The sequence below is a fragment of the Mercurialis annua genome, linkage group LG6, assembly GCF_937616625.2.
Source record: "Mercurialis annua linkage group LG6, ddMerAnnu1.2, whole genome shotgun sequence".
Lineage (NCBI taxonomy): Eukaryota > Viridiplantae > Streptophyta > Magnoliopsida > Malpighiales > Euphorbiaceae > Mercurialis > Mercurialis annua.
Genome location: NC_065575.1, coordinates 46,046,455 through 46,060,126, shown reverse-complemented (window position 1 = coordinate 46,060,126; position 13,672 = coordinate 46,046,455). Strand labels below are relative to the sequence as shown.

Below are 13,672 nucleotides of genomic sequence, written 5' to 3'. Positions count from 1 at the left end.
TGGCCAATCACAATAATGCTTCAAGCCATATACATAATGGTGCAGTTGATCACAATAATGCTTCAAAACACATGAAGTATGGTGTGGCCGATCATTTGGCGGATCAAATCCAGACACCGAAAGAGATCAGCTCATCGAGCCATTTGGCCGATCTGATCAAAACACTGGAGATCACCTCGTTGAGGTATTTGGCCGATCTGATCCAAATGTCGGAGGAGATCACCTCGCCGAATCATTCGGTCGATCTGATCAAAAAGACGGAGGAAATAATCTCTCTGAATCATTTGGTCGATGTGATCAAAACACTGGAGATCACCTCGTCGAGGTATTTGGCCGATCTAATCCAAAACGGAGAAGGAGATCAGCATTCGAGTTCATTGGCGGGACGACTGCTTGAAGATCGGTCCGATATAATGGTGATCATCTTTACAAAGGAGATCAGATTATCAAGTATATTTTGTCGCGCCTTAATGTGAGATCAGATTGTCAAAGAGGCGATAAGGCATATGACTCATTTTTAAGAACGAATCAAGACGCTGGGGGGGCAAGGCCGACTTGGTGTATATGGATGTCAAGGAACAAGTAATTTGATATCGCCGATCGAAAAGATGAAGAATGGAGTAAGCTCATTCGGCGTTCTGCTAGTGAGACATGATCATTTTGGTTCGCTAGTGAGACTTGATCACTTTGTTCCGCTAGTAAGGTATTTGATTATTTCGGAAACATGGTGTTCAAGATTATGGTTTTTCATAAAATCATAATATGACGGTATTCTTGTCGATCATATACTTTTTGTCGAGTCCAATCCGAAGTAGCCGAGTCCAATCCGAAGTAGGCTGCACATCGTCACGCGATTCAAACACATACTTGGAATAGATCATGACAAAAGGCGACAAGTCAGGGTTACAACCGCAAAAGGGGACCGACGTACCCTCCGTTGTAACAACGACCGTCGAGTTTCAGCTGCAAAAGGGGATCGACGCACCCCCGCTGGGACGACGACCGCATAGTCAAGCATCCGAACCAAGTGCATGGAAGGAGACAAATGATTATGTCTGCAACCTACCTCCCACTCGCCTCACACTATCACGTGTTGATTTCCTAACTGTACATGATTTGGCCTAAGAAAACTCTGGTTGAAGATCAGCCTAAGAAAGCTCTGGTTCTTAGAAAAAACACACCTGCCATGGTCGCACACAAGGTTACACCTACTGCGATCTTCAAAAATGGTACGACGACCATGATCGCCGACAATGGTTTACCCATCACGGATGTCAAGAATGGTAAATACAGGAGAACATTGTTTGAGAGAATTTATGAAGTACGTTGCCCAATGTGCAAAACATGCTTCAAGACGGAGCAATATGTGTGCCGTCAACATTCGAAAACTTTCAAGCCAAAATCTGATCCGCTAGTGACAGTCACACTCGGGGGCAAGAGCCGATCATCCATAATGCAAAAATCTGACGATTAGTAAATACAAGTCGATCAGGGATAAAGTTTGCATACTTCCCGAAAATGGTGCGATACGATCAACGAAATGCATTTACGAGCAAGACCCTACATGAGTGTTTCGTGCAAAGATCGACATATTTACTTAAGAGTGTTGTCAGCATAATCTTGTTGATCGATCAGCGGCCGATCATTGGTTGTTCACACTTGTGATAAAACGCAATGATCGGCCAAACAAGAGTGTGTTGTGCGACGATCGACATCTTTACTTAAGATTGTTGTGAGCATAATCTTGTTGATCGATCGGCGGCCGATCATTAGTTGTTCACACTTGTGATAAAATGCAATGATCGGCCAAACAAGAGTGTGTTGTGCAACGATCGACATCTTTACTTAAGATTAATGTAAGCATAATCTTGTTGATCGATCGGCGGCCAATCATTGGTTGTTCACACTTGTGATAAAACGCAATGATCGGCCAAACAAGAGTGTTTTGTGCAAAGATCGACATCTTTAATTAAGATTGTTGTGAGCATAATCTTGTTGATCGATCGGCGGCCGATCATTGGTTGTTCACACATGTGATAAAACTCAACGATCGGCCAAATAAGAGTATTTTGTGCAAAGATCGACATCTTTAATTAAGATTGTTGTGAGCATAATCTTGTTGAACGATCAGCCAAACAAGCGTGTTTTTGTGCAAAGATCGACAACTTTAATTAAGATTGTTGTGAGCATAATCTTGTTGATCGATCGGCGGCCGATCATTGGTTGTTCACACTTGTGATAAAACGCAATGATCGGCCAAATCCTTGCTCGAGAAGCTTAATGAGACGACCGGCGGTGTTTGAACTCAATGTAACCTACGAGAAGATCGGCGACGAGTTGGCTCGTGGAGAGGGCGTGATGATCGGCGACGGGATTGGCTCGGTGGAGACAAAGCGGCGAAGCTTAGGATCGGCAGGTGTATTTGATCGACAGAGGTCGTGGGCGTGAGGATCGGCAGGTGTATTTGATCAACATAGGTCGTGTACGTGATGATCGGCGATGGGTTTGTTCGGCAAGTTGTGGAGATCGGCGAAGCTACTAACCCCGTGATGATCGGCGAAGGCTTGCTTTAGGGTTTAATAAGAAATTTTGGAGAGTTTCCTTTTATAGAGTCCCAAAGTGAGAATGTTGAAGGATCATAAGAGGAAATAAATGCTTGGAGATGGGCCTCTTTTTAAAAAAAGAACAAGCCTATGATTTAAACAATATAAGCTTGTTGGGGGCATTGTTGACATCGGCCCAAAAAACATGGTTATCAAGTGATGGGCTGTCAAGGAAGAGAGCATAATGGGCTGCAATGGGACCGGGCCCATATTAGCTATTTTTATTATTGCCTTTAGATTTTTAGCTGAGTTAGACTTTTAGTCTTATCAGGTTAGGGTTTAATTAAGTGTTTTAGTTTTAATTCGCTTCTTTTTCCTATTATTAGGGGATTTGTCCCTATAAATAGTGATTTTTATCAAATTAATAAAGACAACTCAAATTATCAATCAAACACAAACTTCAAAGCCCTGCGTTTTTCTATCCCCAACCCCCGCGGTTGGTTAACTTAGGAGTAGGAGTAGTTCAAACAATAATCTCGCCTGGGTTTCTTAACCTCCAGATTAATGTTTTAATTTAGATAAATCAAACCCTGTTCAACTTTTCGGACCGAACCGGTTAAAGCATCGATCCACACAGTACCCATCTATAAATTCAAAGATTCGAGTTTGGAAATATTTTCCTGCGAACAGATATTATTGCAACAACAAAAATGTAATTTGGATATTATTGCAAAAATTAAAAGGTTTGGATATAATTGCAACAAATTGCAAAAATTTGGGTTTTTTTATCATTAGGCCAAAAAAAATTGTATGCGAATAAGGTTGGGCAATATTTTCACTCATAATGTCCAATTTTTGTCAAATCATCGGGGGGTGATTTTCTATTTTCTCGAATTTCTAAACCTTGTAACTATTTCAAACATGATATGTTAATATTGTTTATCATTTGATTAAAAGAACTATAGTGAAAAGTATTTAAAGGTCTACATTTTTTGATTCAAATGAAAGTTGTATAAAGTTTATTATTGTAAATTTGGATAATTTTTTCATACTCATTGTCATTGAGAAAATATGATCACTAATATTATTAATACTTTTATTTAAATTACTAAATATGATATATTACATTAGATTTTATTGATATAACGGACTGTAAATAAATTAATTTTATTTTCTGATTCAGAATTCATAGTGTTAAAAAATATAAAAAAAATAAAGACGTTACAACATTAAAAAAGTTACATGTACAAATTTTTCAAAACACTATAGCTAGCTAGCCATGAACAATTAATCACGGCAGCTTCTTAGCGGCGGCTCTATACCTTACGGCAAACCGATGAAACAACGCTAACGCATTACTAGTCGCCTGAGCTACATTCAAAACCTTACCTTTAATGGTAGCCTTTAACTTACTCATCCTCCTCCCCGGAAACTCGTTAAGGCAAAACGAAGCATCAGACAGAGCAGCGCTAGTCCACGACTCCACGTTACTCAACCGCCACACCGCATCAACCGCCGTTTCTTCCTGGCTTCCCAAACGACGTAGTTCTCTAATAGACTGGCCAAGTTGCTGTACGCTGTCGTTTATCTGATCCAAGCAGTCCTTCACTGCTTGATACTCCTTAGCTTTTGTTAACCTGAGCTGTTTAGTGATCTTTAACATGTATGAGCGGGTGTAACGGGCTCTGTAGAGACTGACCGTTAGGGCAGCTTGGGCTAGCTGGTGGGGGTTCTGTATGGTTGAGTTTGGGAGAGTGGAGAGGTATTGGAGACATAGGGCTGGGTAGCGGGTGGCTCGGCATGAGGACTCGATGTAGGACGGTGACCGTGACCGGGATCTTTTGACGGAGGTTGGCTGAGCGGTGCCGGAAATGCAGAGGAGGGGGAGGAGGGTTAGGAACAAGGAGAGGCGGAGATTGGCCATGTTTTTTGAGATGTTGGAAGGAAATGGAGATTAGGGTGTGATATATAGAGATGGGTTTCACATGGTTACGTGCGCTTTGCTTGCGATGTTGATCCTGGAACGTAGCCTGATGAGGTGGGACTATGTTTATTTTGGTCTCATCTAGGATATTGATTTCTGAAACGACCCATTTACAAGACACCGTACAAATAAGCAGGTTTGAATTGAGTTTATATAGATTGACCATAAACATATCAATTATGTTTATGACACGGTTAAATAGCGAATTACTCCGCTTGTTCTATCTAATACACGTTTAAACTTGTTTGCTAATTAAATAACGGGTTATACATCCAGATATATTCATATAATGTATTTAACATATTAATTGTTGTTTGTTATACGTAAGTTTATAATAAATTAAAAATATATTGTTTGATTTTACTTATTTTATTTTAAAATATGTTATATAGATTAAACGTGTAATTAATAGACGTGTTAAAAATATTTTTTTAATAAAGAAACGCATTAATCGAATTTCTTATGCACACAACTACTTAAATGGACGACTTTTTAAGTAAACAGACTATATAATTGTTCGACACATATTAATTCGTTGCATCGTATTTGAATTTGATATTTTAACACGTATAGTTAAACATGTCAAGTTCGAGTTGGAAAAATATATTTAATTTTTAGTTGCGACATATTTATGAAAAGGTGACTTGAATTGCCACCCTCTCATCAACTTGTATTGCCCTAAATATGCATTACTCAAAGCATCTGAATAGATCTACAATTATAAAACAATTAACAAACCCCACGAGAAAGATAATACCTATCTGGACCAATCTTAAGTGTATCATACACTTGCATGATCACCGTTGGATCGTGTGAGCTGGAACAATCTGCGATGTCAGCGGCAAACTATCTCGAGAAGATCAAGATGCATATATATCTTTCGGCAATCATAATTTAAATATTCAGATCGAGAGAATATAATTAGTCAATGTTCTTCAATGTAATGTTTAAGTTGTAAGAAGTGACACCTCATCAGTCATGTGCTTAATGCCCTTCCAACGTAAATCAACTCAAAGAAAAAAGCAAAGCAACCGAAATATATTTCTAATTATTTTTGTTAGTTTAACGAGGGGAATTTCTTGCCTGAGCTTCGGTATCTAGCTTTAAGCTTTTCTTTCGGTTTGTGTATGAGTTCTAGGCAACAAAGCAAAATGCACTTAAAAAAAATGGGAAAATGCGTGTTTGAGTCTCTATATTTGTCAACTTTTTAGTATTGAATCCATACACTTTTGTTTGTTAATATTAAATCTTTATTTTCTTTTCAAAATAGGCCCCTTTGTCACAAAAATAAAATACGTGTACTCCACGTACCGTTAATAAGCTAAGATAAGCTTTTTGTATTTATTTTTTCACTTTCAATTTATTAAAATTTAACTCATGCACTTTTATTTTTATTTGGTATTAAGTTTTTAAAAAAAATCCAGTGACTGTTAGCACCTTTTATGACAAAAGAATTTAATACATATAAAATTTGAAATATAAGAACTTAATACTGATAAATAAAGTTGTACATGAATACATAAATCGTAATGCATAGAAAAATTAAAGCCATGAACTTGGCAGCATAGACAAACAACAAAACCTAACAGACCCATTAAGTTCAATTGATTTTTTCAGTTGGATTAGATATTTCGATCCAGTTTGCAATGCACACACCATAAATAAAGAGAATGAAAGACGTTTTCTACTTGATATTACTGCTACAGCAAACAAATTAACAACACAATTACAAATCTTACAGCATGCTATAAACAAAGGAAATGCATTACAGTGAAACACGCCAAATCAAACATCAGGATAAAGTTCAGTGAGGATTAGCAATTACTCAGCAACCTTCACACCGGAGAGATAAACACGGCTCTGAATCAAACTGCCACCTATCCAAAAACCAGGCATCACCATTAGTCCAACACTAGGTTTCTTATTTTCATCCAATATCAGATTTTTCACAACACTTTCCATATAAACCTCTGAGAACTCACTTCCCCTCTTCACCTGAAAGATTTTGATATTAGAATCAAAGGAATATGCCAGCCTGTGCAGAAGCCAGATTGACTTGGCCAGCTTTAAGAAAGCTTGGTAAAACGGAGTTCTCGGATGCCCGCCTCCCAGTACGTAATTTCGCTGATCCAAATTTCCAAAGAATGAAGCTTCCATTTTTGGGTGAACCACTGCCAGATACTTGCCCCTGCAAAATTTACCGAAATCGGAATCTGGATTCTGACCTAGCACATCTAATGGATCTGTATCCCTTAGTGCCTGATATTGGTGAAAGAAACTCTCTTTGGAGAATGTCGCACTGTCTGACTCTATTGAATAGCTTTCCTGCTGAAACCCGCTGAAAATTCTTTGACATATATGAGATTCAAATGCGTACTTTTTGTGAGCTCTCTTTGCATAAACAACATCAGGTTCGATGGAGTTAGCAGCAGCATCAAGGTCCCACCCAGCTGCTTTCATCATGTTGATCAAAGGTTTAGAAAAATCATGAATGGCTTTGAAAGATGCTTCTACAGCAGATATGAAGATTTCAGGGGTGAGATCTATTGAAGAGTATCCATTTTCATTTCCAGAAGCTTCTGATTCTTTGGTTGACAGTCCCCTGAGCTTAAGATTCTTTTCCAATTTGGCTCGCTTCTGACTTGCCTCCTCAATTTGTTTCTGCAACTGATGAATCTCAGAATCTTTATTCTGAATTTCAGACTGAAATTTCTTCACCATAACCTCATAAGTTTTCAGCAGGCTCTGTTGTTCTTGGATCTCCGCGGCCAATCGAGAGTCCTGCGGAGAAACAGATGCTGGTTTTGGGTAGTTTTCCCTGTAGAAGTGCTTTATTTCAGACAAGGTCTTCAGCTCAGAAATTACAAGTTTGTCAGCAGCTTGTATCTTTTCAGGGTCATAGGGAGTATGAGCAGCTTGAAGCTGGATGTATGCTGACTTCAAGGATGAAATATTTGTAAATACTTTGGATATCAAGCCTTCCACGGCTTCAGGATTTTGATTGATAGACTCTTCCATGGGTTGAGGGTGGACCTTTTGACTGTTGCTCTCTCGGAATTGATTATCTTTCAACCCAGTGGGTAGCATAGCTACTACTAAAGAGTGAGTGGTCAATCAGAACTCCTTCGGACAAAGCGCCAAAATAACACAATCTGGAAAAATACAGAAAAGTATAAGTGACTTATATATTTACCAAAATGATGGTACATCAGGAAGTTTTCATGCATGCTAAAACCTAAACCAGCTACCAGAAACTCATTTTAATCAGTAGGCAACAACTTACCATTTATAAATATCTATCTCAGCGGTTTGTGCTGTGCAGTTCATACACAATGAGCAATACAACATGAAAATGTGATTATGTGGCCGCATTTATTGCATGAAAGGCCTCTGATAACGACAGTTTGTTGAAAATACATGAAAACCACTTAATTAAAGCAATTGACAAATCGCATCCCCCAGCAATGACAGTGAATATTAGCTAAATCTTTATGTGAAACTCTGATATGAAGTTTAAAAATGAACTAGTAAGTTGGTAAACAACAGGTTTAAATAAGTGTATGCCAACTCAATGCAACCCAGGCAAGAAGTAAATTGATGATAAAAGAACACATCTAAAACAGAACCCGCAAGACCATGAGCAACATCAATCAGGAAAATTGAGAGCTTCAACAAAGCTTTTCAAAAAAGGCTCTCACATGTGTTGGCTTGTTCAAGCATCAAGGATTAACATAGGCCGGATAACGTTAAGATAAAACACATACAGCAATTGAAAAGGATGATATATGTATGTATATAACCTGATAAAAAAGATTGATGAACTAATGTTGCTAAAATGGTGCCGGACAATAAAAATTACGGAATTTAAGGATGCTCACATATTGTACAAAAAAAAATAGAAAGTACTTACCTACAAAGATCACAAACCACCCTCAGAATGTATCCAGCAAGCATAATCCCTTCCAACCTGTAACAGGAAAATACTAACAGAAATCATATCTATTCATTATATCCCAATCAGCATAACTCAATTTCTTAATCAGCCAGTAGAGATCCCAAGTTTTCAAGAACAACCAACATGAATACAGTTTCTTGCAGCTCAATTACAATCTTATACACTTTACCCAAATATCCAAAACCAAAACTCAATACAACTTTGCACAACATAACAAAATCACCAACACAACACACCTTCTAAGCTATAAACTGGCAAAATTCCACCTTCGTATCGTGGTCTCCAAAATTTACCAAGTTAATAGCTAATAGCAAAAGCCCAACCCCAATTTATCAACTTGTGAGGCTAATCACACTCCTAATTAGCTAATATAGCAATCAAACAGATGTTAAAATTTGCATTTTAATTTTGATGCTAAATCCTACAATTTCTTGGATCATACAGACCAAATCAGTAAAGATTCGTACATAAAATATCAAATTAAATGGTTTATAAAGTGACAGCTACAATCAATCCGTTAAGCTCTTATACAAGAAACATTTGGTTTGAATTATACGAAGAACGAAGAAGAATAGATAAAAAAAGGTTACCTGATCGGAGAAGTCGCCGGAGAAAAGGTAAAGATCAGCTGAAACAAGACATCGATTTGATATTGAAGAAGTTTTGGTAAAATTATAGCTTATACTTCCCGACAAAAATAAACCCTAAAAAACTAGAAAACTCTCTTTTTGTTTCTTTTTTTCTTTTTTGTTTTATTTCTGTTAGTAGCTAATTGAAATTAGTCAATTACAATGAATTCCCATTGAAGTTTGAGCGAATTATTAGCCACTGGTAATAGACAGAACTGCTAATCAGCTGCTACTAAAGTGTTATTATTATATTAAAAAACATTTAAAGAAAAAAAAAAGGCAAAGGTACAACAAAGCCTTTCAAATTATTCAAGAAAAGGCACATAAATCCTTTTTAATATATTTTTAGCCACTTGAACGCTCAATATTTCTATGAAGTGCAAAATATCCTTTACATTTTTTTAAAAGAGCACTTATACTCTTTTTAGTTTATTTTTGGACACTTATTCCTCGCGTTTTTAATTGTTTCTGTAAAATTTTTCAAGCTTGGACCTTTATTTACACCAATTAAAAACATTAAAGGCTTAAATAACAAAAAAAAGGCTCAACATTTTATATTTTGTGCCAAAAAAGAAAAACAGAAGGCGAGAAATTATTTGTTTACATTAAATTCACATTAAAACCTATCATAAATACACAATATTCATCCAAATATTGTCCATTCTATATCATTATTATTTATATAGCATGTATAAAAAATAACAAATTTTACTTCATATCAAACCATTATTGTTGTCCTGAATTTCCAGAAGGAAAAGAATTGCCTTTGTCAAATTGTATAGGCACATTCAGTCAATCAGACAGGAGTAATTAACACTGATAAGAAATTTAGTTATCATTTTAATCATAATGCATTTAAAGGTTTAGCAATTTAAAAGGCCACAACAATAAAATGATCTGGTCTTGATTAGAGTTCGTGAACAGGTAGCATCTCAGATGCCAACAGAAATTATACTATTAACAGACTATTTTTAGTGTTAGCTGTACAGGTATATATATGAATCCAAAGGCAATCAAAACTGTTTATGCGGTATCTGTATGGGCGTCAAGAGAAAACTAATGAAATAGCGATTCATGAATTGATATCCGGTCCCGGATACGCTGGTAAGCTCATTATCCGTTTGTCCAATACTGGTCCTCCGACAGTGAAATGATACAAACTCTGATAGTTTGAACCTCTCAGTCCAAGAATTTCATGCACTGCAAAATAAGAGAAAATTACCAGCATTATAAATTTATGACATGTAGTTAAACGAAGATACTACCAGTATGCTTCTGTCGAATAAAATAGCACAAAAGGCTTAAATCACTTTGTTACGTACCAAACCTTAATCGACTCTATCAGACTATAGATAGCATTTTCCTGTATGCAATAATGCTATTTTTGGTTCATAGAATTGAAGGGGAATAAACTAGGTATTTCAATTCTGTGGAAAAAGTATTCTATTCTGTTCTTTATGAATAACTATTCTATTTCATATATATTTTACTCTGCAAACGAAACAAAATCTAACTGATAAATGGCAACGGGCAACAGATCATTCGAAACAACATTCATCATTTGATATATGTTTTTAAGCCGCATATCCAAATGGGCTTGTGTATTAAAGGTGAACCATAGTTGCGCTATGAAGTTTGATTTTGAATTTTTTCGATAAACAGCATTTACAGTCAATAACTGCCCTTCAATGGGAAACCAGGTGTGATAATCACACGGCATAAAAGGAGAAAAAGAAAAAGCAACCTACCGGGATCATCAAAGAAGCAACCAATGCCAGTTGCGGAGATGCCAACTGCATGAGCTTCAAGGTACAACACCTGCCCAAGGACTCCAGTCTCCCAAAATAATCGAGGATACATCCAGGCGCCCTTCTCACGCAAGGTACCCTCAAATCGAGCCACCATACCAAGGCTGAAGCAGCCATCACTTGCAATGTCCTGCATAAAAGTTTAGTATTTCAGTAAAAGTTGGAGAAAATGCACAGAAATCGTTCTCATTTTGTAATCCTCAATCCTCATACCACAGAGAAGAAAAAACATCTCGAAAACACCAGATGCAACTTTAGATAAAATTGATGGGCAGAAGACAACATAGATCTCAAAATTATTCCTAGACAAATGAAACACATAAATTTTTGCCAATAAAAGAGGCGATAAACAATTAAAAAGTAATCATTATTTTGGGCTTTGTGGATCTTTTTTATCAGTGTTAATAATAATCCACCACTATTACAGCAATGCTTGACCATGAAAGTCTTAATATGTTTTCAAAATATATGATAATTCTCAGGAATGACTCCATTTTGGGATCCACTTATTTGTCTCCCATTAGCAATATGTTGCACAGACTGAGTCCTAACATTTTGACATTTCATTTATGTTTCCAAGAACACTTTTGAAACTTTGAAACTTAATATATATAACCTATTCTTATAAAAAATATCATTTCAGCCTTTCTCGCAACATAGGCTTAGAAGTCCTATATTTTATCAAGCACAATCCATAGTTCAACGCTTACTACTAATGGAAAGACAATTAGCTAAATGTTAGTTTCTTCCTTTTCACGTATTCTGTTCTCTGGCCATCATTCAAACTTCAACTTTGTGAAATGGATGGCTTGTTTATTCATAACTATTTTAACAAATTTGAACCAATATCAATAGCATCAAGTAGATATAGAAAACATAATGCAGATATTCAAAATTTTCAAATAGCAATCGACATACCTGATGGCAGGAGAGCTGTTTGGAAATCTGCTCGCAATTACTTCTGGCAAGTTCATATAATGGTAAATCACTAGGGCACCCTTCCGGTTTCTCCCATGTAAATTCATCGCTAGTAACTTTCTTAAGCTCGTTAAAATGATCTTCATTCCTTACCAAGAAATACAATCCTTTCGGCAGCCCAGTGACTCTATGAACAAATATAACAGCATGCACCTCAGCATCCCATGACAGAGCCCGAAACGGCAACCCCAACTGCTTCTTATGCTTTTCTCCACTTCCAGAACCCGAAGGAACACAGTGTAACAAAATCTGATAAAACATCTCTCGATCAATTTCAGTAACTCCATCCATATCCACTGCGCTCCTCCTCTTCCTAATAATCTCCCTAGCGGTAAAACCCTTATACGACCCTTCACTACAAACGCCGCTACCTTGAAACGGATAAATCAAGAACTCGTCTCCTAAACTCAAAGGCTTTTTAACAGCTTCTGCAGTTTTATAAATTACATCCCAACATATATGCTCTTTACTTAGTGAATTCGGTTTCCCATTCCATTGCAAGCTACTAAATTCCGCAATAGCGGCACTCAATTCCTTATAATTAACACTAAAATCACTAACACCATTGGGAAAAACAAGAAGCAAACAATCAGGATGCTCGAATTCAATACCTGGCATTTTACCTTTAACCGGCTTATCCGGTAACTCAAAATGCTGATACATTTCAAGCCCCATTAGTCTCTCAAGCTCCTTATAACCTAACCCATCAAGCAGCTTCACATCCCATCCCAGTCCTGCAGCCGCCATTGAAATAGCGGCAATTGCGTGGCCGACGTCGTGATTACAGTACCGAAACGCCCGCTCGCCGTATTTCCAAGCCTCCCGCCAGAAAATGGATGAAACCCCAATTAGAAATGAGTTATCCGGGAAGAATTTAGGGAAAAAATCTGATGGGATTTTAGCTCTAAGCTCTAACGAATGTTCTTTCGGAGCATAATGTGCTACAAAAGCAGAATCAGAAACCGACTCAATCGGCGGGGAGATTATATAAGCTTCAGTCGGGTGTAAATTGCCGCTACTCGGGTTGACCCGGAGTGACCAAGTGGAAAACCCGGCTGTTTTCCAAGCTGACAGAGCGAGAGAATCGTAAAAGAACTGAGAAATGGAAGCTTTACAAATGGGTTTTGCACAAGGAAGTGAATTAAATACAGAATGGTATAGAGGAGCAGAATCAAGAGCTGGGAAGTGGAGGAGAGGGAGAAGTGGGGCGGGTATGTAGCGGCGAAATGGGTTAGGTTGGTTAGCCCAGTCGAGGCCGCGGGGTCCTCTTGCGTAATTGGTGAAGAAGTGTTTGGTTTGGTTATGGTATTTGAGGACTTGGTTTAGTTTTTGGAGCTCTGTGGTTTCTGATTTGGTTTCGTTGGAATTGGGTGATGAGGTAGAGGATGAAGTGGAGAACGACATGGTCTGGATTTTACGGTTTGGGAAGAGTTTAATGGTTGAAGGGAAAATGAAGGTGTAATGTGGGTTTAGAGAAGAAGAAGAAGAGAACCTTGAACAGAACAGGTGCGATGGTGGCATTTTTCTTTGTTTTTTTATTATTTTACCTCATGTAGACAATTCTAGACTTTATGTAAGAGCATATTATTTTGAAGACCCTTTACATTTGTCATACCTCATTATTTGGTACTTTTATTTAAAAATCAAACGATTTTGTATATCAGTTTTGATTTTATAAATTATATGGCCTTTCTATTAGCTCCATTAATAATTTAAAATTTATTTTCAAACGATTTGCTATCTCAATTTCAATTATATAAACAATTTGTTACCTC

The 13,672-nt window shown here is 37.2% G+C and overlaps 3 protein-coding genes across 3 annotated transcripts; all 3 read right to left on the bottom strand.

Annotated features, from left to right (window-relative positions):
• Window positions 1–3,700: 3,700 nt before the first annotated feature.
• On the bottom strand, window positions 3,701–4,642 carry LOC126686576 (pectinesterase inhibitor 9). Its single transcript, XM_050380697.2, has one exon. It carries the CDS (start codon window positions 4,465–4,467, stop codon window positions 3,835–3,837), a length of 633 nt encoding a protein of 210 aa, XP_050236654.1. The 5' UTR covers window positions 4,468–4,642; the 3' UTR covers window positions 3,701–3,834.
• Window positions 4,643–6,121: 1,479 nt separating this feature from the next.
• On the bottom strand, window positions 6,122–9,322 carry LOC126686571 (protein GRAVITROPIC IN THE LIGHT 1). Its single transcript, XM_050380687.1, has 3 exons — window positions 9,073–9,322; window positions 8,438–8,494; window positions 6,122–7,679 (listed from the first exon to the last, which is right to left on the bottom strand). Exon 3 carries the CDS (start codon window positions 7,612–7,614, stop codon window positions 6,349–6,351), a length of 1,266 nt encoding a protein of 421 aa, XP_050236644.1. The 5' UTR covers window positions 7,615–7,679; window positions 8,438–8,494; window positions 9,073–9,322; the 3' UTR covers window positions 6,122–6,348.
• A 675-nt stretch (window positions 9,323–9,997) lies between these two features.
• LOC126686563 (uncharacterized) lies at window positions 9,998–13,473 on the bottom strand. Its single transcript, XM_050380678.2, has 3 exons — window positions 11,838–13,473; window positions 10,860–11,049; window positions 9,998–10,311 (listed from the first exon to the last, which is right to left on the bottom strand). The coding sequence occupies exons 1-3, from the start codon at window positions 13,416–13,418 to the stop codon at window positions 10,184–10,186; spliced, it is 1,899 nt and encodes a 632-aa protein (XP_050236635.1). The 5' UTR covers window positions 13,419–13,473; the 3' UTR covers window positions 9,998–10,183.
• Window positions 13,474–13,672: the final 199 nt, after the last annotated feature.

Bases quoted from the DNA above. Each gene is read 5' to 3' on its own strand.
- LOC126686576 (XM_050380697.2), bottom strand. From the start codon at position 4,467: ATGGCCAATCTCCGCCTCTCCTTGTTCCTAACCCTCCTCCCCCTCCTC.
- LOC126686571 (XM_050380687.1), bottom strand. From the start codon at position 7,614: ATGCTACCCACTGGGTTGAAAGATAATCAATTCCGAGAGAGCAACAGT.
- LOC126686563 (XM_050380678.2), bottom strand. From the start codon at position 13,418: ATGCCACCATCGCACCTGTTCTGTTCAAGGTTCTCTTCTTCTTCTTCT. The intron at 11,050-11,837 runs GTATGTCGATTG...ACTTTTATGCAG, and splicing joins AACAGCTCTCCTGCCATCAG to GACATTGCAAGTGATGGCTG. The intron at 10,312-10,859 runs GTAGGTTGCTTT...CTTATTTTGCAG, and splicing joins TTGCTTCTTTGATGATCCCG to TGCATGAAATTCTTGGACTG.